At 43.6% G+C, this 23137-nt stretch overlaps 2 protein-coding genes across 3 annotated transcripts in view; one reads left to right on the top strand and one right to left on the bottom strand.

Annotated features, from left to right (window-relative positions):
• Nucleotides 1-1804: 1804 nt before the first annotated feature.
• On the bottom strand, nucleotides 1805-19818 carry LOC138739981 (MICOS complex subunit MIC26-like). The gene is made up of 10 exons (XM_069892437.1): nucleotides 19771-19818; nucleotides 19348-19464; nucleotides 18902-19003; nucleotides 17284-17403; nucleotides 12754-12808; nucleotides 10427-10525; nucleotides 7824-7915; nucleotides 5719-5835; nucleotides 4803-4860; nucleotides 1805-2328 (listed from the first exon to the last, which is right to left on the bottom strand). Exons 1-9 carry the CDS (start codon nucleotides 19816-19818, stop codon nucleotides 4819-4821), a joined length of 792 nt encoding a protein of 263 aa, XP_069748538.1. The 3' UTR covers nucleotides 1805-2328; nucleotides 4803-4818.
• Nucleotides 19659-23137, top strand: part of plcxd2 (phosphatidylinositol-specific phospholipase C, X domain containing 2) — a 21241-nt gene continuing 17762 nt past the window's right edge. Inside the window, exon 1 of one of the 2 annotated variants that reach the window (XM_069889495.1) lies at nucleotides 19659-20225. In XM_069889495.1, coding sequence (XP_069745596.1) covers nucleotides 20090-20225 — 136 coding nt within the window. In that variant the 5' untranslated portion in view covers nucleotides 19659-20089. The remainder of the gene's footprint in view (nucleotides 20226-23137) is intronic. The other variant, XM_069889496.1, reaches the window with a different exon arrangement.

Raw genomic sequence — 23137 nt, 5'->3', positions numbered from 1 at the left:
GTCACAGAGCAAGGCTTTGATCCTCACTGGTGGTGGCCATGATGGTAAGGTATCCAATCATCGGGATGGCGGCCTTGTTGGTAAGGTACCCAATCATAGGGGTGGCGGCCATGTTGGTAAGGTACCCAATCATCGGGATGGCGGCCTTGTTGGTAAGGTACCCAATCATAGGGGTGGCGGCCATGTTGGTAAGGTGCCGACAGTCCCACGAAGTTATAATGATGCCGATGTTAAAGGTGGCGTACACGGCTTATGTGAAGTCGGTGGATTTAGGCTGTTGTATCTTAAACCGAAAACAACACTTGACCTTCTGCTCCGAAATTCGCATTGGATTCCACAGAGCGGTCCCATTACCCCAGGTAGGCTCGCTGTCCCTCTCACCTGGGAAACCCACCGATTCCCAGGGACCATGGTCATATGCCAATTCCCGAGCTCGGAGACCAACCCCGGGCATGATGTACATTAATGATTTGGAGGATGGGACTGAGTCTGTTTGCTGAAGACTCTTCAATGAGTGGAAAATCAAATTGTAGAGTCCGGAAAGATATAGGTAGGTCGAGTGGGCAAAGAGCTGGTGGATAATAACATTGACAATAACATCATCTCCTTTGGAAAGTTCAATAGATTGGATTATTACTTAAATGGTGAAAGGTTGTTAGAGGCACCTGAGAATACTTGTGAATGAATTTCAAAAGGTTAGATTGCAGGTGCAGAAAGCAAAAGGGATGATGGCCTTCAGTGCTAGAGATTGAATTTAAGAGCAGGGAGATACTGTCCAGGATATTGGTGAGGCTGCACCTGGAGCTCTGTGGGCAGTTCTGGTTTCCTTGTTTCAGAAAAGATAAAAATGGTTTTGGAGGTGGTGCAGGAAGTTCTCCAGGTTGATTCCAAAGAAGAAGTAAGCCTCTGAGGAGAGAGCGAGTAGCTTCATACAATGCTCATTGGAGTTTAGAAAGATGAGGGGTTGGGGGAGGGGGGAATCTCATGGAGACATGGAAAATTATGAAAGGAATAGAGAAGAAAAAAACAGGGAGATTGTTTCTACTGGCAAATAAGACCAGAACTAGGGGCATAGCCTCATGATACAGGGAGTAGATTTCAGACAGAGATGAGGAACTGCTTCTCCCAGAGTTGTCAATCTGCAGAATTATTGTGCACAGAAACAGGCTGCCTCATTGAAAATATTTAAGGCGCAAGGAGGTAATTTTTATAGAATTGGAGAATTAAGGTTTATTGGGAACAGGTAGGTCAGTGGAGGCAAATCCACAGCCAAGATCTTATTAAATGGTGCAGCAGGCTCAATCGGCCAGAAGGCTGGCTCCTCTTCCTATTTCTTATGTTCTCTATCCACCTTCATCATCATTTTCAGTGAAAGGGTTTGGCATTCCAGAAGTTAAGTCAATTACAACAGAATAACATGATCTGCTCTTACATTCACAGTATTTGTTAGAGCTGATTTTTGCCTGGCCTTAATGGCATGAATATTATCAGCTCATGATGGGATGCAGTGTGCAGGTATGAAGTTTCAGCTATGTAGAGTTGGTGATAAAATTGAACCTTCTACAATTATCAGTGAACATCCCTGCTTCTTACATCATTGAATGGAAGGCAAGATAAATTGGCTGAAGACAGTTAAGTTGAAGACACTTCCCTCAGGAATTTCAGAAGCTAATATCCTGGGCCTGGGATAATTGGCATCTGATGGCTGTAACCTATTAATCTTTTGGTAATCACCAAAATCAAATGAGTGACATTTACAGTGAGGGAGACAGAGTGAATCTTTGGATATGGGTTGACAAACAAGTTTCAGTGGCTATAATTGTAGATTTTATTTTTTAAATTTCAGAAATAGTCCCTACCAGCTCATGAGCCTATGCTGTCAAACACAAGCATGTGAGCAATCAACCTATAACCCTGTACGTCTTTGGTTCATGGGTAGAAACTGGATCACCCTGAGAAAACTCATTTGGACATCAGGAGAACACACAATGTCTATACAGTAGCAAATTCAAATCAGGTAGGCACTGTAGTAGTGCTGTGCTGCTCCTGTGCCACCCCTTCTCCACAAATATATAATGACACTCTGTCGACATTAAAATATTCAGTCATGTTTTTTTTTCATGCTATTTTATTACATTCTATATAGACAATTCTGTATCATTGGGGGTTTGATACTATTTTTCCAAGCAAAAATAAATCTTGTTGAATTATTTAACTATCAATAAGGTGCGATTAATCAAATGATAATGATTCAAGTTCATTGTTTCACAAGAAATGTTGCTTCAGTCATAGGCCACTTCCTTGAGATAAACCATTCCATTTGTCCACCTGCCAAAAATAATTTTGCATCAGTACCTTCACAAAAATATCAGGCATTTCTTTCCACTTTGCAGGAGAAAGGTGAAGTGCCAGGGGAATGAGGATTGTGGCAGCTCGTGGAAGCCAGATAGCAGGGCCAGAATCTTTATGGGTGCTGCTGGCAAGCAGATCTCCCAAAGGGTCTTGTGCACTGACCACTTCCTGATCACAGCGGGGGTTTGGAATCGGGCTGAAAAGGGTGACTTAGAGGCCTGGAGTTCGAATTCACCACTGGATCGGATTGGAGGCCGTGTGGCTGTGGAGGTTATGGGAAAGTAGGAGACAGCGGCATTGGAGGAGGTGGCAGGATCCATGGCCACTTAGTGTCTCTGAGGAGACTCTTTTGCTCATCTTTCTCATCTTGGTGAGGGTGCTGGATGAGTAGTGTAAGGTAAAACATCATGAGATGGGAATGTACAGGGCTGTAACAAGATGTGAATGCATCCTTGTACTTACAAGATAAGAGAGACATTGATGGATTGAGAGGCAGGAAGCTAGCAGGGAAAGGATAGCAACAGTTTTAGTCATTGGACAAGTAATGATATGATGATGTTCTAAGCACATATCCAAGGGTATAAAAAATCACCATTTTGCTGATAACGGCAGAATGCATTCTCCGACTAACATGGTTGGTCGCAAGTGTTACAATCCGGTAATAAAGAACAAAGAACCCTGATTTCGACTCAGCCTGGTGTTTGTCTCACTCATTCATGAACAAAGCAGACCTAACAGTAGCGGCTCTATATTTTTACAGGCAAACAAAAGTAAACAAATTTTCTGTATTTATGTACTTGACAATCAAGGAACCTTGACAACCTGATTTCATTTGACTTTGGCCTGCCACAGAACACTTGCGTTGAAGATCCAAGCCACTGACATGTGCCTTTGACAATCTTTCTCCCTTTGAGAAGCTGGGTAGGAAGGGAGGGGAGTTCTTATTGAAGTGAAGGTGGGGAAAGAAGAGAGTTGTATTTCGATCAGCCACCTGTGCTGAGACTTGTCTGTCCCTTCTGCTTCATGCAGGAAAATGGTTTCTTGCACTGAGCTATCTTACCCCCAGAGTAGGACAGGTTCAGGGACAGTTTCCACCTAGTTGACCATGTCTTGGGAATCAGGCTTGACAAGAATGGTGGTCACCTCTTCCCATTTCCAGAACTACTTCATATTAGTATTAATAAAAACTGTAACTTGAATAATTAAGTGCATTTACATGGACAAAAGTGGGTAGCAATGTTTGCGTAAAAGAGCATCCAGTTAATATTCAGACAATGCAAACACGCAATGGGGGGGGGAAGAATTGACATTGAAAAGAGAACAAGAAAAATCTGCTAAGATTTCAAATCGCACATGATAGAATCCACTAGACCGCTATCTCACTAAATAGGGAGATTAATCTCATCAGTAATGATGAATTAACAGGAAAATTGAATTGCAAAAAAAAAATGTTCACCTTGCTTACACTGAGCCAACAAAACACTAGTTTTGTTGAAAGAAAGTTCGAATCCACAAGAAAAGTAAAGAATAAGGAAAATTAAAGGTCATTACAAAAAATGTCAAACAACTGTGCTTTGGTACTTTGAGAAAGGTACATATTGGCAAATTAACTTTAGACGTGAGAAAGTACATTCTGAAAGGATGAATAACAAAGCCACAAACTCATGCATCTATGTCTGAGTGAAGAAGCAAACTGAGAAAAATGGACTAGCAAGCACAGAGTATAATAATTGTCTGCAAGAAAATAATTTTACAAAAGACAAATTCAAGATCTCTAATAAAATATCTGAGAAGGTGAGGATTTGATGAGGAAAGGAGGTCTTTCAATGTTTTAAGACCATTTAAGATTTTGCAAATGTAAGAATGATCGGAGTCACAGAGATATAAAGCATGGAAACCTGCCTAATGGTTCTCTATGCTAATTCTACCCTAATGCATTTTATTCTCCCCATATTCCTATCAACTGTTGCCTTGATATTATCACTCACCCATTTACCGGGGGCAATTTACAGCAGCCAATTAACCTGCTGACCTACATGTTTTTGGAATGTGGAGGGAAAATGGAGCGCCCAAAGATAACCCACACATACAGGGAGACCCACAGATAACACTGGAGCTCACAATCGAATCTGAGTCCCTGGAGCTGTGAGGCTGTGCCACTGTGTTACCCTTTCTTCCAGAAAGTTGAAATGACAATTGTGAACTGTCCAAAGGGTAGCTCAAGAGCCAGTGGGGTTTGATATACGAGGTTGTGTGCGCGCATATCCATGTGATCGTGTTTGCATTTTTATGCATTGATTTTGGCCTTGCTTGCTAAACCCGACTTTCGTTGTCTTCAGAAAGAAACACTGGTTCTCCCTTAAGGAGCACCACTGATGTTTTAATGGAACTGATGCCATTAGATAGAAGAGTCAATAGTTAGAGTGGGGAAAGAATCAAACCGTGCATACCTGTAACTGACACACTTTAAGAAGAACTTTTCGGGCCTGATATTTGAATTTCTTTAGCCTTTAAAAAAACATACCATTATCAGCAAATCATTGCAAGTGAGACATGGAATAAGCATGAAGATGCATATAAATACTTGTCCATCTGTGAAGAATTTAACTTTCAAAGCATTATCTTCTTTCACACTAATTCTGGAACTAGCTTGCCAAAGATACACACAAGACATTTTGCATTGTGTGGGTAGGGAGATGAAATCAGGAGAATGCAGGAACTGGAATCTAGGACAAAACACAATCTGCTGGAGAAATTCAACAAGTAGTGTCAATGGGAGAAAAAGAATGGTGGACACGGCAGGGTGAGACTCTTCATGAGGACTGAGGGTGTGGAGGGAAGATGGCCAGTATAATGAGGACAGGATTGCACAGGAGCCAGTAGGGGGTCAATGAACCAGGGAGTATAGGGTGATGATAAAAGGGAGGTGAAGGCAGTTGATTGGCAGATGCTTCTTGAATGTTGGACATTAATACGGTTCTCCCAAGGGATGAATAACCTTGACAATGTATCTGCTGATGGACGGTCACATAAACTCTACATAATGGAATTTATCTGTACAGAGACAAAGCCACACCAACTCTTGATCTTGGGATATCGATCCACAAAGTGGATTACTATCTTACAAACCCTTTACTATGGAGAAATACAGTTCCCAACAAGTCCTTCGGAATAGGTCAATCTATCTGCACAAAATATGATGCCATACATTATTTTTTAACATAATAGTTATCTATGTGTAGGGTACACCCTATTTATAATGTAGTTACAGAGTCAGAGGTGAGGTATACCTTTGGTGATCATGAATAGATAAAAAGAGCATTTCCAAGTGTCTTCAAAGCTGAATAAGACAAAAAGCTAAAATACCTGATTATTCCCCTGTGTTGGGGAAGATTCTGGTTTCTGGTCCTTGTATTTCTTCCACAGTGATTCAACAGTTAAGTACGTCTGCATGGACATTTCGTAAAATGATGAACTGGTTGCCTGAAATTAGCAGGGTATTTAATTGTACACCTTGAATACTATAACTGGACATACAGTATATTATAACTGAATTTTTAGCTCTCTATTCTTTGATATTGTCTCTTTTCTGGTCTTGGCGTATTGTAGTAATTGAATTTATATTACTGTAGTTGGTGTGTCTTGCATACTTGGAGCAAGTAGGAATTTCAGTGTTTCTGTACATTGTATTCATGTGTATGATAATAAACTCATCATCACCTTCTCCACACAGAGGCTTCAAGTCATCAGGATATTATTACTCGTTATTTCTTTAATTGCCCTCCTCTCCACAAAACGAGGGTGAAATGGTATCTTCTGCACTCCATTTAACTAGATACAAACTAAAATTCCCAGTGGCTTCTAGGAAAGACCAAGGAGAGCAGCAGCAATCATCAAAGACCCATACTACCCAACACACATTTTGTTCTCACTGCTGCCATCAGGAAAGAGGTATAGATGGCACCAGACTCACACCACCAGGTTCAGGAACAGCTGCTACCCCTCCACCATCAGAGCCCTCAACAATAAACTCAAACAGGGACTCATTTAAGGACTCTTACCTGATTTTTTTTAAAAAATTCTGTCTGTATTGCAGTTTGTTTACATTCGTTATCAGTTTACTGTTCTTTGTTTACATGTATACACTGTGTACAGTTTTTTGCAATACCAATAAGTGGTCATGCTGCTTTGCCCACAAAAAAAGAATTTCAGGGTTGCATGTGATGCCGTGTATGTAGTCTGACAATATATTTGAATCTGAAATATGGCTGATGTATTATTCCTCTCAACCCCATCTCCTGCCTTCTCCCCATAACCTTTAACAGTCTTACCAATCAAGAATCGATCAACCTCTGCCCAATGACTTAGCTTCCACAGCCATTCATGGCAACAAATTCCACAGATTCATCACCTCTGGCTGAAGACCTTTCTCCTCATCTCTGTTCTAAAGCAGTGTCCTATTCTCAGGCCAGACCCTCTGGTTCCGCGACTGGAAATATCTGGTCCACATCCACTCTATCCAGCCCTTTCAATATTCAATGGTTTTTGATGAGATCACCCTTATCCTTCTAAACTCCATTGAGTACAGTTACCTGACCAGAGTGGTCTGACCAATGCCTTATGAAAGTCAGCATTAATCCATGAATGAATTCTGACCGTGAATGCAGTATCATTGTCAGGAGCAGTGAGGGAATTTTCCCCAGAAGGCAATTCTCCATCTACAGCAGATGGTCTGGTCGTGGCAATACACAGCAGGTGGTTGCTATTTCTGACGACAACAAATATGTTGGCCAGGCAAAGCTGCAAAGCAGTTTTTCATAACGCGCTTACAAAAAGCACTAATTATTAGATCATAAAACAGTACAGCACAAGAACAGGCCCTTTGTCCACATGTCTGCGCCGAACAGGACCAAATCAAAATTAAAATGTTCTCCTTCCACCTAATAGATATCCCTCCATCTCCTTCATAGTCACAGGTCTCTCTGAGATGCTCTTAAATGCTACTGTTGTATCTGCTTCAAACACTACCATGGCACTCATTCCAGACATCCACCACTCTCTGAGTAAAATATTTGCCTACACAGGTCACTTAAAATTCCTCCCCCCTCAAATGCATGTCCCTCAGGGTGTGACACTTTTCCCCCAGATAAAAGATTGTGACTGTCCACCCTATCAATGTATTTTTAAACACTTTTATCAGGTATTCCCTCAAACTATGACACTCCAGAGAAAACAACTCAAGTTTGTCCAACTTTTCCCTATAACTCATACCCAGAAAACCCAGTAACATCCTGGTAAGCCTCTTCTGTATCCAATGCATTATTTTCTTTTGGATATTCTTTCAGTAGCATAACTAATTTTTTAAAAAAACATGTGTTAATTATCCCAATGTTTAGACAGTATCATAAAAGTCTTTGTATACCCAATGAGGTACAATCCCTGTGTAATAGAGATTCAAACAAAGCACTTACCTTTGCGATTTCAACAGTTGCTTGAGGATAATACAGAGATCCACAAGCTGCTACAAACCCACATGAATAAATTATTTTCCTGACACGGGAACCTAGAATTTTACCAACATAAAAATAAAAGCACTCAAATTAAACCAAAGTCAGAGAGAAACAAGAGAAGTACCTGAAATCTACTCCATAGAGACAGAGGCTCTTGAAGGCAGCAGTTCAACATACAACTGAATCTGATGCTGGGAAGGTGTTGGTATGATTGACAAGCAAGAACAGACTGAATTGCTTAGCTCCCATATGGTTTATTTTTTAAATTAATAAAAAACTTAGAGATACAGCACAGTGCATACCTTTCCAGGCCACAAGCCCATGCTACACAAATACACCTATGTTCCCAATTAACCTATTAACCCCATACATTTTGGGAACGAGGGAGGCAACCCACGCGGTCACAGGGAGAATGTACAAATACTTTACAGGCAGCAATGGATTCAAACCCAAATCTTTGGTTCTGTAAAAGGGTTGCACTAACAGTGGTACCTCAAATCTCAATCTTAAGTCAACTTCAAGCCATGGCTCCTGTTTAAAGGGCCCACTTATGTTCAATAACTCAGGTGCTTGGAAGTTGCTAACTGAAACCAAAACCGATGATTAGAGTTGCCAATCCATGATGAGTGCTGTCTCATGGACAAGAGAGTGAACAAGGCAGCACACCCCCACTCTGTTTCCAATTGGTACCTTGATGAAGAATTCCCTAGGACAAGATTGCATGCCTCTGGTAGTGGCCAATAAACAGTTTGATTATTTCAGTCCTCAATGGTCTGGAAAGAAACCAGAAGCCAGGATAAAAAGGGGGAAGGGGAGGAGCACAGGCTGGCAGGGGATAGGTGACCACAGATGAGAGAGGGAAGAAGGTGGGTGGGGAACAAAATAGGAATAATGTAAGAAGGTAGGAGGAAGAGGCAGAGGGCAGAGAAACGTACACTTTGATAGGAAGGCAGTAGAAGGGAAGGAAGTGGGAAGTGAGGATACAGTGGGGAGCTGGGAGAAGGAAGGTGTGGGTAATGGGAAGGTTGAGAGGGAGGGGGACAAGAGAAGAAAAAGAAATGGGATCAGAGGGAGAAGAGAAAGTGTAGGATGCGGAGTGAGGGGAGGGGAGGTTACAGGAAACTGAACAAGTCCATATTGGTCCTGTCCAGTTGGAGACTGCCAAGCTGTTGTTCTAATTTGCATGTGGCCTCAACCTGGCAATACAACAGGATATGGACAGACATATTGGGATGAGAAGGGGAATTATTGTACTGGATAATGCGGCAGAAAGAGTGAGGGTGTCAGGTAGTGGTGGATGTTGATAGTAGTAGCATTTAAGAGGCTTTTTAGATAGACATGAATATTCAGGGAATGGAGGAATATGGATCATGTAATCAACAGAGATTTGATTAAATTTGGCATCGGTGGTGTGTACTGAAGGGGGAATGAAGGTAAGACCTCTACTGAGGACTGAGCGCTCCATTCAAAGGGGATGGTAAAGAACAAACGGGAGTCAGAGTGGGAGTCATTGTGATGGAGGGTGTTGGGAGGAGGTGGAAGGTTATGGAGGTCAGGGTAGAGAAAGAAGGTAGGAGAGGTCAGAAGATAGAGGTGGAAGGTAGGGGAAGGCAAAGGGTGGAGGTGGAGGGCTGGTGAGATTGGGGAGTAAATGGGGGAACGTCAGGGTGGGGGATGGAGGTCAGGGGGGTAGGGGATAGAGGGGTGAAGGGGGTGGAGGTCAGGGGGAGGTGGGGAATGTCGGGGAGGTTGGGAATGAAGTGGTTGGGGGAAGGGGATGTAGAGGGGGTCAGCGGGGAAGAGGAGGGTAGAGGTGTTACCAGTAAGAAAGGGGGGGGGGAGATGAGAGAGCCTGAGGGTTAGGGAGTTGGGAAGAAGTGGGGAGCTCAGTGGGATGGGAGTAGGAAGAAGTGTAGGGGGATAGGGTAATGGGTGGTGGGTTGACGGGGAGTGTGTGAGCCAGTGGATCCAGCAGCGAGGTCAGGACCACAGTAGGTGTCTATGTCATCAGGAGGCATGTGGTGAGATTCAACATGGGAAGCTCTGGCCCAAGGGCGGTTGGGGCCTTGGTGAGTGTCAGTGGTCATATCAGCAGGATCTCCGGTAAGTAGGCGGCCAGGACCATGCTGGAGTTAGCGGCCAAGGCATCGGGAGCTCTAGTAAGCAGAGGGTCAAGGTCAATGCTGAGTTGACAGCCAAGGCATTGGGAGCTCTGGTAAGCAAGCGCCCAGGGCCAGGGTTGGAGTCAGTGTCAAAGGTTACGAGAAAGTGGGGTTGAGAGGAAAAATACATCAGCCATGATTCGAATGGCAGAAATAAACTCAATAGGCGGAGTAGTCTTATTCTGCTCCTATATACTATGGTCCATGATTTCTGTTCTTACCCCCAGCAATCTCAATGGCATGTATGGGTCAACTTTGACCATTGGGGTTTTTGGTGAAATGGCAAGGGGAAAACCAGGACAGGGTATGTTTCATTGTCATGACTCCATTATTGAGCTTACATGGGGTTCGCCAGATAAAACAGTGAAACTTCTCTCCCATAAAGCTTCCTCCTGCTCCTACCTCTTCCGGCCAACAGAAGGCCCGCAACTCCAGCGAGTGTGATAACTCCAGCCCGTGGGTAGAAACCAGGTGGAGGGTTCTTCAGAAATGTATAGCTATCTGTCAGAGACAACGAGAAAACATAAACACAACCCAATAACCCACACACCAATGCATTTGAACATCTGCTTCATCCAAACACTTACCACCAGTTACCTGGATAATGAATACAATGGTGACCATGCGTTATCATGAGTGGATTCAATCACCATTCCAAATCAATTGCTCAGGTTTACAGGATGCATTTATAGGGACCCTTACTGCCACAGACACTCAATATTGATTGTGAAAACTACAGTCTACACTGCCTGAAAATCTCAGTACCCTAGCACCCAAAGGAATCAGCACTAATTAAAACAGCTTTCTAATTGGCATACCATTCTTTTGAAAACATACAGCACGGTAACAGGCCATTATGGTCCAATTAACCTACACTCCCAGTATATTTCAGACAGTGGGAGGAAACCAGAGCCCCAGTGTAAACCCAAGCAGACACGGGGAGAATGCAAAAACTCCTTATAGAGAGCATGGGATTTGAACCCCAGTACCGATCGCTAGTGCTGTCAAGGCATTGGACTAACCACTATGCCAACTGTGCCATCCATTGGAGATTCTGTCTACGTTTATGGGTATTAGGTCAATGTATTTACTTTGGGAAAAGGAGGAAGGGGTGGATGAGTTTTATGCTCGGCATAACCAAGGTAGTAAAGTGACTGATTGAGGGCAGTGGGGTCTAAGAGAACAATGAGAGCAAGAGAAAGATCAGAACTACTCCATTTTATGAAGTTCACTTTACTTATTCTTCAATTTGTTTTTTTGGTGTGATTAGAATGCAGTGATCAAAGATAAATGTGGCATAAAGGCTTGGGTGAAATTCTTCACTGCAGCATTCTCATGGGTATGAGTATAGTACATAAGTGTGCGTAATCTGTTGTTTAAGATAATGAAGTGAATCTGAATAAAAAAACTAGTCCACGGATGACCTCTGCCCTGCACAGAAAGTGCTTCAAACACAAATGAGATCAGGTTTAGTGTAGAATGCACATGATTTGGGTTTACTCTGATGGATAACCTTTATTAAGCTACTTTTACATCACACATATTTCCAACCAAGCATCTGGACTTTAGCACCAAAATTAAAAGATGAGTAATCCTTTTGTGTGTACTTTGTTGAGCAGAAAAAATATTTCATTATAATGGTTTGGTCTTTGACAGATGACCATGTAAAGAGCTTGGAACCGAGATGAAAACATTCATGCAGGAATGAGAATGGAAACAGTTTCCAGCTGTCCTTTCAGGTTAAATGGTTGAGCTCGCCTTGGATGTAACTTCAGCCCCATGGATCAGAGAGCAGGAAAACCGGTGATCTTATCTGCCCTCCAATCACCACGCTCAGCAGAGGGTTTCCTTGTACATAGGCAGCGGATGGTGCAGCAGAGTATTTTATGTATTTTAAATCATCGCATACTGAGGAGTTTTTACATGGACCTGATGCCCTAGTGCTGGGTTCTGAAGCACTTGCCTGCAAGGGGATTTGGATAAAAGTGCAGAAACACTTGGCTCCAGTTACATCGAACCTTGGTAAATTTGCTGCTGGAATAACATGCATAGGTATTATCTGCCAACCCTAGAAAGATGCACTTGCAATGCAGGAAATGCAGCATTCACTGGATGGATGCTTGAGATGGTGGACGTGAGGAGGGATGCAGCAGACTGGATTCATAATCTCCTATGACTATGAAAAGACCAACCTCATTAAAACATACAAAATTCTTCTGTGACTTAACAGGACAGATGCAGATCCACCAGCATCTACAGGAGAGAAGTGGACAGTCAACGTTTTGGGTCCCAACGCAAAATGCTGACTGACCGTTTCTCTCCACTGATGCTGCCTGATCCGCTGAGTCTTGCCAGCATCTCTTTGTTCACTCAAAATACCAGCATCTGCTGTTCTTGGGTACATGCAGCAAATTTTTGTCTCCCTTGCCTGGGATGTCTCAAACCTGAGGTCACAGGCAAAATACAAGGATGAACATTCAACAGATGAGAAAAGATGTCCTCACCTTGTGAGTAGAGAATCTCTCAAATTACTACTTCTGAGATTGTGGAAGCTCAGCCATTGACTACATTCAAGGCATGTTTAGGTAACTAAAAGTCCAGTTAATTAGCACCAAACAAATGAATAGAGAAGCAGGCTCAAGAGGCAGAATGGTGGAATCCTGCTTCTATTTCTTATATCCTCATTCTGCAAAAACAGAAATGAACACCAAAGCCTGATAGATTCTTACCTTTTCCAAACTGAACAGTTTGTTCTATTTTAGGTTTAAAATTATTGTAAACTCCCTAGGAAGAAAAAAAATAGAAATAAATTGAATAAAAATCTGTACACAATGAAGAACAAAGCCATCCATTGGATCTGGCACCAGAGTATAAAAGATGCATTTCCATTTATATCAAAGGAACTGTTTCTGTTTCCTATCCCTGACAAACTCAATCTGCTGAACAAACTTTCTTAGGTTCAGTGAGTTAATAGGTTTCTTGTCTCTGAGACAACAGAGCAAACAGACGTTAACTATCCAGCAGTGCAGACAGTTGCTTAGGCAAGGTGAGAAACAAATCATTATTGCTTAATTTTACAGGGATGAGAGACCCAGATCAATGGTTAGATTTGAACAATGTTATCAGCATAATTCACCCTCACACCCAATTTGATGGAACTGCATTAGAGTTGAAAGCTGCATGCAACATTGGTATCCTTTGGACAAGTTTGGCCAAGTGACAGGCTCTCTCCTAGTCCAACCACGTCAACATCATGACCAAGTAAGTACTTTGGCTTCCTCAGAAGTTCAGCATGTCCCCCATCGTCTCTTACTAATTTTTACAGATGCAAAGTATCCTTTCTGAATGCATTACAGCTTGGGACGGGAACTACTCTGTCCAAAGTCCACAAGAAACTGTCGAGAGTTGTAAATGCAGCTCAGGACATCACACAAGCCAACCTCCCCTCCCTCGACTCCCAATTACATTTCCTGCTGTGCCAGGAAAACAGTCAATATATTAAAAGACTCATCCCATCACAGTCACTTTCTTCTTCCCCTCCCCACTGTGCAGAAGATAAATTAATTTTAAAACATGCGACACCAGATTCAAAGGCAATTTTTTCCCTGCTGTAATGAGCTATTGAACAGAGCTTGCACTGCTTGAACATTTTCTCTGTAACACTATACTCTGTACTCTGTACTTTTGTTTGATCTTGCACTCAAGGTAAGTTAACTCGCCTGGATAATGCACATAAAAGTTTTCTCTGTGGTTTGTACATGTGACAAAAAACAATTTAATTCAAAAATCGCGACCCATCTTATCTCAGTAACCTTGTTCACCCATTACATAGGCTCCAAAAAGGGAGTAGCAATGAGTGTGGCAGTGGAGTTCAAAGACAAACAGGGCAGCAATGGTGAATACTAAAGGACATCAGTTGAAGGTGAATGGAGAAATGTTGGAGATGTCAGAGGTAGTTTTTAAAAAAAAGAGTTGTGGTGCCTGGAACGCATTGGCGGGGGTGTAAATAGAGGTTGATACAAGTGGGACACTTTTATAAGACTCCTAGATTGGCACACAGATACATTAAAAAAATGCAGGCTATGAGGGAAAGTTAGATTGATGTGGAGCAGGTTTACATAGGTTGGCACAACATCATGAATAGAGATTAAAGGAAAGTGGAGGTTATGTGCAAGAACAGAGAAGAAATTGAAAGGTTTTAAACATGAAGATTAGCATTGAAGTTGCAGGTGTGTGAATGAACAGGAGAGTGTGAGTATATGGGCAGCACAGTTCAGAGAAAGATAACACACAGCGGAACACAATCGGCAGCAGCAAGTCTGGAGTAATAAAATGATGGGTGAGGGTCTGTGCAGGAATTTTTTCAACATACCTTAGTATCCATGACAATAAAAATGAATAGGGTCGTAATTGTAGAAAATTTTAACTTCCCTCAAATTGAATGAAACTCCCATAGTGCAAATAGCTTGAACAGGGTGGAACTCCAAATGTGTGTCCAGCAAATATTTTCTGAAACAATATACAGAGGGCCCTACTAGAGGGGGCACAGTACTGAACTTCCTGATAGGATCAAGCAAATGATCAACATGTGAGGGGGAGTGGGGGGTGGGGGGGGGGGGGAAGCACCATAATTCTATTGGTTTCAAAATAGTTTTGGAAAAAAAGATCGGGTGGGCCCACAAGTTAAGGACAAGGTTCATTTTGAAGGCTTTGATCAGGCACTTGTAAAGATTGGGTGGGTAAATCTTTTGAAGCAAGGGGGGGGGGGGGTGCTTCTAAAGTGAAATTGGAAGAGTTCAGGGACAGCATGTACCTGTTAGAAGGATTAGGTAACACTGCCTGTCAAGGGGCATTGAGACATTGGTCAGAAAAAAAGGAGTAAAATGTAGTAGTTAAGGAGGAAATCAGGAGGGAATAGAAGAATACGAGATAGATCTGACAGATAAAGTAAAGGACAACAGTGAAGATATTTAAGTTTGTAGCAGGATCTTAATCAACTGGGGAAGCGAGCCAAGGTACGATAGATGGAACTTAGCAAGTTAAACCAGGACAAATTTTATACAGTAAATTCAGATTTATTTACCTACTTGCCTGGAGAGTGCTGTGACATAGAGAGACCAAGGGGTAAAAGTTATCTGAAAGTGGCATCACAAGTAGACAGGGTGGTGAAAAAAGGATCTGGCATTGAATAACAGGAATTGGGACATGTTACAACAGTACAAGACATTGGTGAGACCACATTTGGGGAGTACTGTGCAGTTCTGGTTACCTCATTGTTGGAAGGACGTCTTTAAGTTGTAAAGGGTGCACAAAAGATTCACAAGCATGTTGCTGGATTTGGAGAGCTTGGTTATGAGGATAGGCCTGGACTTTTCTCCCTGAAGGATAGCAGGCTGAGAGCTGACATTATAGAGGTTGCACAAAATTATTAAGGGTATAGATAAAGTAAATGAACACAATTTTTTTCTGCCCCAAGGGTGGGGGAATGTAAAACTTGAGGCAAGAGATTTGGGGTGAGAAGGAAAGGGTTTCAAGGTGGGGTAGGTGCCTTCATAGGAAATGCTAGAGGTGGGAACAAGTATAATGTTCAAAAGATATTTAGTCAGGTGAATGGATGGGAAAGAGTTGGAGGGATATGGGCAAAACACAGACAAATGGGACTATGTCCACATTGGGCAGAAAGAGCTTGCTCCCAAGGTGTACAGCTCTGACTTTATAACTTCAATGACAGGGAAGGTCACATGACAGAGTATTTTGAGGTGGCTTGGGAGGAATTGCTAGAGCAGCTTGCACACACACATTTTAAAACACAGAATTTTTGCAGAGTGCCTTTTGCAGAAAGAACAACCAAGTTGCAGAATACAGCTGGCCTGGGGGAGCATGTGATCTTTGCAGGCAGAATCAGAACAGTTTTGCTCTCAGGGAGAGAAAGAATCACAGAAATCAGTTCCAGAGGGACAAGCTGGCAAACTTTGGAAGGCTGTCTGGTCAAAGGAGAAGACTGGCAGTCTGACAGATGACCTGAAAGAAAGAGGATCATCTGGAGAACCCTGAAGGGGGCAAGTTTCGTCAGCAAGACTGAATGATAAGGAATCAGTTGCGGATGTCCTGAAAAAGGAATCTCTCTCTGAAAACCAGCAAGAACCCTCTGAGTGGTAACCATTTGCCTGTTAAACACCAAAGCCTGGTGAACTTTGTTAATGCTAACTTCTGTACAAGAATTGTCTGCAACCAGTGAGATTGGACCGTGATCCAAAGAACTTTTCTAACCTTAAATATACATTACACACACCTGCGCTTAGTATTAATGGGGGGGGGGATTAAGTTAGTTAAAGTTTAATTCTGTTTTCTTGTTCAAATATAATTAAAAACTACTTTTGTTTAAATAACCCTGTGTGGTGGTGCATATTTATTTATTGCTGCTGGTTTTTCAGGTCCTCTGGAGCCCGTAACAGTCATGAAGAAATTAGGCTAGAGTGGGAAATGCTAGGAACATAGGAAGTAGGAACAGGAGTAGGCCAAAAATGGCCCATCGAGCCTGCTCTGCCATTCAATACGATCATGGCTGATCTAATTTATGACCTAACTCCATCTACCTGCTTTCTCCCCATATCCCCTAATTCCTCTATCATGTAAAAATTGATCTAACCGAATTTTAAATATGTTTAATGAGGCAGCCTCAACCACTTCCCTGGTTAGAGAATTCCAAACATTCACTACTCTCTGGGAAAACTATTTTTCATCATCTCTGTCCTAAATCTACTCCCCCGAATCTTGACACAGTGTCTTCTCGTTTTAGTTTCCCTGGCCAGCTCAAAAAACCTTCCTACATCTATCCTATCCATACCCTTCATAATCCTATATGTTTCTATAAGGAGTAATGCTGAGATGGTCCAAATCCTGGAGAAAAAGAATTCTATGTCCATCACAATTCGATCCCTATTTTATGATCCAAGGAAACCATACCAGTGTCTGGGCCTCAGAAGACACCAATAATTGGAGCATCCCCTATTAACTGGGGCCTGGGCAGATAGAAAATAAATCAAAAGAATAATGGTGGCAATGACTGAAACAGGGTGGTTGCAAAGAAATTGTCAAAGAAGAAATATCCAGCATCCAGTTGATCTTGAAACAAATGTTCCAGCTAGCTACTAGCTTTTTTCCCTTCTCTGTACGAAACCATTCACTGAGATAAATTCAAATAAATTCCACTTTTTTCCCCAAAGGACACAGGACACAGTTCCAGAAGTCTGCCTTACCTGATACTGGGTGGTGTATGGTTCTGCTGACTTTCGCAGCATGGAGATGCTCTCTTCAAGTCGAGTTGGTTTTGCTTCCTCAAAGCGAAAAGTTTTAGCCGGGGTTGTATAAAGTGACATCTGCAAAACAAGTATAGAACAAGACTGGTACGTATAGAACAATTAATGGTTACCCACACAGGCTGAAACTTATTTCATTTTCCCCAAAGCCCTAAATCATGAAGTCTTACAAAACTCTCTCTCCCTCCCTCCTAAACAAACATTAATCCCAATGACCTGAATTCATAGAATTTTAAGCAGGCTCTTTGACCAAACTTATCCTTACCAACCAAGGTGAGAGGGGAAAGGTGGGAATGTGCAATGAGGTACTAGAGGAAGTGTTGAAGATTTGTACAATTTTCATATTTAAGGGCAGGTTAAGAAAGGTTAAGACAGATATGGGTCAAAAAAAAAAATGCAGGCAAATAGACTAGCTTAGGTAGACATCTTGGCCAGAATGGATGCTTCTGGCCCATTTCCATACTCTAGTTTGGAGTGGAAGTTGGAAACAAAAGATTGCAAGTTCAGCCTGTGTTCATGAACCAGCATCAATGTAGTCATCAATGTGGTGAAGGAAGAGTTAAGTAGCCTTGCCTGGGTGCCAACACGTTTTCTAAGATCTCAGCATCTGCACACTTTCTTGTTCCACTCGTTTTGACCCAGATATCAGAACAGGCAGGATATACTTATAAGCAAAGGTGGAACTTTATCCCCTATGAAACACAGAGGCCATCTTTGAGTCATTCTAGTTTATCAATCTGCTTAATTTGGTGTTCAGACATATAGAAGAGATCAACTGTTACAGGTGCATACAATATACCACAGTACATATAGTAACAGCACAAAGTATCGAGTATAATTATGGAGTAAATGTACGCAGAGAGAGGCAAGCACAATGCAAATACAATGGACCTACTGCGGCAGTGTACGAAGATGTGCACCTCCTTTAGAAATTGAGGATGTAGTGAATCACTGACAACTGAATGTTCGAACTTGTCATTCGAATTTCCAGTCTTAATTGCAAAAATCACTCAGGAGAGCAACATACTTTGGAATGTTCCCGAGATGAAGTGGGAGATGTTCCCCTTAGGCCTTTAATCAGTTCTGTAAATTATCTAGTTTACTGGCACAGTTGGATAAGTTAGTAAGTTCATTCCATACAAATCAAGACCTTTCAAAGATATCTGTACCTCAGCTCCAGGAACTAGCTCCTTACTGGAATGCAAAAATATTAGTTGTTCTAAGCCAGGTAAGATTAGTAAATAGCAGAACAGATGCAAGGAAGGGTGGGAGAAGAGCTGGGAATGTTTGAAACAGAGTGAAAGGATGATTTTGAATGCAAAAGGAAAGGGAAAACTGAGTAGAAAAGAATGACAAGAAATATGTGAAGAAAATACGCAAAATACAGAAAGAGCACGGAGAAGTGAAGAAAATAACAAGAAATGGGAAACTAATCAGAGCACCAATGGCATTGGGATTACTTAAAGTGGTTTAGGAGTGGAAAGAAAAAGGTTGAGAACCACTGAATGCTCATGGTAGTACATGATCGTGTAACCATGGTACAAAATATAAACATTACCTGCTCAACTTTGAGAACCTTTTTCGTTTCTTCCTTACTCTGTGCGAACACAGGAATTGAAACGAAGGCCAAGCTTGTGCGCAATGTTGCCGGTCCGACAACCTGTAAGGAAATACACAGGGGCTGGCACTTGATTTCAGGAGATTTATACCTGTACTTCACTCGACGCTGCATTGAATCGATTTGTCCTTCACGCACGACGCCTTCCAGCTTCATGGATGCACAGAAACAAGATCCCTGACGGGGCCAGTGTCATCGGATTCGGTAATGACCAGGCTCCATGGGCTGCGAGAGACCCCCGCGACGTGGGGGTGAGTGAGATCCCTGCCCTCCTCACACCTGCCCTTCACCCCATGTTCCCCGCCTTCCCTTCGCCCACAGCAACGGTCCACGCCGACATCGACCCGTCGCGGAGCAGCGAGTCTCCTCTCAGCCGGAGCACTCACCATCTTCGCCCCCGATCCCGTGCCCTTTCCGGAACGGGCCGTGCGTACGGCGGCCGCGGGGGCCCCCAATACCAAGCGCGAACTCAAAACACGCGAGAACGAGACGCGGGGTTGGCGCTGTCAGCCCTGGGACCGGGATGAGGCTGTGGGGAGTAGTGAGGAGAAGGACTACAGGGTTTCCCTGGAGAGGGGCGCGTTGAGAGAGAGAGACTCCCTTGGGTAGTGTGTAATGAGTATGCTTTCTGTGGGGGGTGGGTGGGGGGGGGGGGCTTCAGCAGCATCGGGTGGGAGCTCTATTCCCTCCCCTTGACTAGGTTGGGGTGACCCTAAATAGTTGGGTGAGTGGCGGGATCTTTGTATGGGGCCGTTGCGGAGTGATCCTGTGTGTGCGGGGCGGGGCGGGCAGTGCAGAGACCTTGCAACGTGTGTGTTGAGATGGGGATGTGACCAAGTGCAATTTGTGCTGGGCATCCCTGGTCTGTGAGTGTGTGTATGTGTGTGTGTTGTGATGGGGAAGGAATCGGTCACTGGCTGTCCAAATGAAACAGAGAAGTCTGCAGACGCTGAGGTTGCAGTAAAAACACACCGAAATTGCCTCCTCTGGGCATTGCGAGACCTGAAGAGTTCCTCCAGCTTCGCGGTGCGTTTTGACTGGCTGTCCAGGAGCCGCGGTGATGAACCCGGAATCAGGCGGCTCCGCTCCGCCCAGCGTCTGGCTCTCCCGCCTGCCTGAGTGCCGGTGATGACGACCAGGGCTGGGAACGACTGGGCAACGTTCCGGGAACCGGTAGTCGGCCCGGGCCCACCGCACGCAGAATGGATGGGCAGCCTCCCGCAGTCGCTCAGTGCCCTGCCCCTCGCCAACCTGGCCGTGCCCGGTAAGCCTCTGTCATAGTCGGTCTCCGGCGGTTCGGGGATTGGAATGTGGTCTGGGTTTGTTCCGTGTACTGTTTTCTCTGCGTCTGCACTGTACTGTTCGTGTTCTCGGCACCAGCTCTGTGTACATCTACGTGCATTGCCGCAGTAGGTCCATTGTATTTGCATTGTGCTTGCCTCTCTCTGCGTACATTTACTCCATAATTATACTGATATACACAAAACGGTCAACCAGTTTACCTATCTCGGCTGCACCATTTCATCAGATGCAAGGATCGACAATGAGATAGACAACAGACTCGCCAAGGCAAATAGCGCCTTTGGAAGACTACACAAAAGAGTCTGGAAAAACAACCAACTGAAAAACCTCACAAAGATAAGCGTATACAGAGCCGTTGTCATACCCACACTCCTGTTCGGCTCCGAATCATGGGTCCTCTACCGGCACCACCTACGGCTCCTAGAACGCTTCCACCAGCGTTGTCTCCGCTCCATCCTCAACATCCATTGGAGCGCTTACACCCCTAACGTCAAAGTACTTGAGATGGCAGAGGTCGACAGCATCGAGTCCACGCTGCTGAAGATCCAGCTGCGCTGGATGGGTCACGTCTCCAGAATGGAGGACCATCGCCTTCCCAAGATCGTGTTATTTGGCGAGCTCTCCACTGGCCACCGTGACAGAGGTGCACCAAAGAAAAGGTACAAGGACTGCCTAAAGAAATCTCTTGGTGCCTGCCACATTGACCACCGCCAGTGGGCTGATAACGCCTCAAACCGTGCATCTTGGCGCCTCACAGTTTGGCGGGCAGCAACCTCCTTTGAAGAAGACCGCAGAGCCCACCTCACTGACAAAAGGCAAAGGAGGAAAAACCCAACACCAAACCCCAACCAACCAATTTTCCCTTGCAACCGCTGCAATCGTGTCTGCCTGTCCCGCATCGGACTTGTCAGCCACAAACGAGCCTGCAGCTGACGTGGACTTTTTACCCCCTCCATAAATCTTCGTCCGCGAAGCCAAGCCAAAGAATACTCGATACTTTGTGCTGTTACTATATGTATTGTGGTATATTGTATGCACCTGTAACAGTTGATCTCTTCTATATGTCTGAACGCCAAATTAAGCAGATTGATAAACTAGAATGACTCTTAATGGCCTCTGTGTTTCGTAGGGGATAAAGTTCCACCTTTGCCTGTTCTGATATTATCTGGGTCAAAACGAGTGTGTGAGAAACAGAAGTACCTTCACAGAAATTGCTCGAGACACACACACATACTGGGGCTCACCCAACTTTTATACAGTTAATTTCAGTGTAGAGGTACCCTCCACCCCACCCCCCACCCCTAACCTTCTTCTGCCTCCTGGATGAGTTTGGCATTAGGCAATCCTGTCTGCTTATGTGCTGTTTCTGTGAACTTGGAGGACCAGGGGATATTCTGTCTGTGTCCCATCATGTCATTGTCCTTATTCACCTGCCTTTGTCCTTATTCACACCTTTCCAACCCTCAGGGCTTACTAACTCTTATATGCAGAACTTGCTAATTCTGTCTCTCTCTTGGCTTGGCTTCATGGACGAAGATTTATGGAGGGGGTAAATGTCAACGTCAGCTGCAGGCTCGTTTGTGGCTGACAAGTCCGATGCGGGACAGGCAGACACGGTTGCAGGGGAAAATTGGTTGGTTGGGGTTGGGTTTTTCCTCCTTTGCCTTTTGTCAGTGTAAGGCTTACTACTTACATATGCAGAACTTGCTGACTCTCTCTAAGGCTAGAAGACCTTTATCTTATTCAGACTAACTTTACTTCCTACATTCTATTATCTACCCTTATCCTATTCATACTGGCTTTATTCATTACACATATTTTCATATTAGTTTTACTCATCTCTCACAAGTGGAACAAGAATGTGTGCAGACGCTGTGATCGTAGTAAACGTGCTGGCACACAGGCAAGGCTACTTAACTCTTCCTCCATTACATTAATGCTGGTTCATGAACCCAGGCTGAACTTGCAATCTTTTGTTTCCAACTTCCACCCCAAACTCAAATTCCCTTGATCCATCTCTCATAACGCTCTCCCCTTTCTCAATCTTTCTGTCTTCAACTCGGGAGACAAACTTATCGAGAGGCATCATCTTCTACAAATCCACCAACTCCAACAGTTACCTCAACTGAAAGTCTCTGCACTCTCCCTGTAATCCATTCTCACAATTCCTCCATCTCAGGCGCATCTGTTCCTTGGAGTCTTCCTTGTGAGATTATCCAAGTTGTCCTCCTTCCCTCCACCCCCCCCCCCCCATCAACTCAAAGTTCAAAAAGTTCAAATTTATTATCAAGACTACACATGAGTTGTGTACAGCCTGAGATTCTTTTTCCTGTGGGCCATGCAGAATTTCTACTTGTCGGTAGCTGTAAATTGAACTTGAGAAGAAATTTGTAAACAAAGAGAGAAAATACAGAAAAAAATTTCAATAGTAAGTAATGAGAAAAGTAAGAGTGCTTAAATGAGTCTCTAATTGAGTATTGTTTAGGAGTCTGGTTGAGGGACAACAACTGTTCCTGAACGAGATGGTTCAAGTCTTGTGGCACCTTTACCTCTTACCTGATGGCAGCAGTGAGAATAGAGCATGTCCTGGATGGTGTGGATCTTTGATGATTGTTGCTGCTCTCCGATGGCAGTGTTCCCTGTAGCTGTTCTCGATAAAGGGAGAGTTTATCCTGTGATGTATGGGGCTATGTCCATGACATTTTGCAGGGCTTTCCACTCATCGGTATTGATGCCCCTGTGCCAGGCCATGATGTAGCCGGTCAGCATACTTTCCACTCCACATCTTGAGAAGTTTGCCAAGATTTCCTCTGACATACTGAACCTTTGCAAACTCCTGAGAACACAGAGGCATTGAAATGCTTTCTTGATGAT

The sequence above is a fragment of the Narcine bancroftii genome, chromosome 7, assembly GCF_036971445.1.
Source record: "Narcine bancroftii isolate sNarBan1 chromosome 7, sNarBan1.hap1, whole genome shotgun sequence".
NCBI lineage: Eukaryota > Metazoa > Chordata > Chondrichthyes > Torpediniformes > Narcinidae > Narcine > Narcine bancroftii.
Note: the sequence above shows the minus strand (reverse complement) of the source record. Positions and strands in the feature narration are given on the sequence as shown.

Excerpts from the sequence above, each read along its gene's own strand:
- LOC138739981 (XM_069892437.1), bottom strand. The coding sequence starts at position 19,818 with ATGCCCAGCACAAATTGCACTTGGTCACATCCCCATCTCAACACACAC. Across the intron at positions 19,004-19,347 it reads CGGGATCGGGGGCGAAGATG|GTTGTCGGACCGGCAACATT; the intron begins GTGAGTGCTCCG and ends ATTTCCTTACAG. Across the intron at positions 17,404-18,901 it reads AGGTTCTCAAAGTTGAGCAG|ATGTCACTTTATACAACCCC; the intron begins GTAATGTTTATA and ends CTTGTTTTGCAG.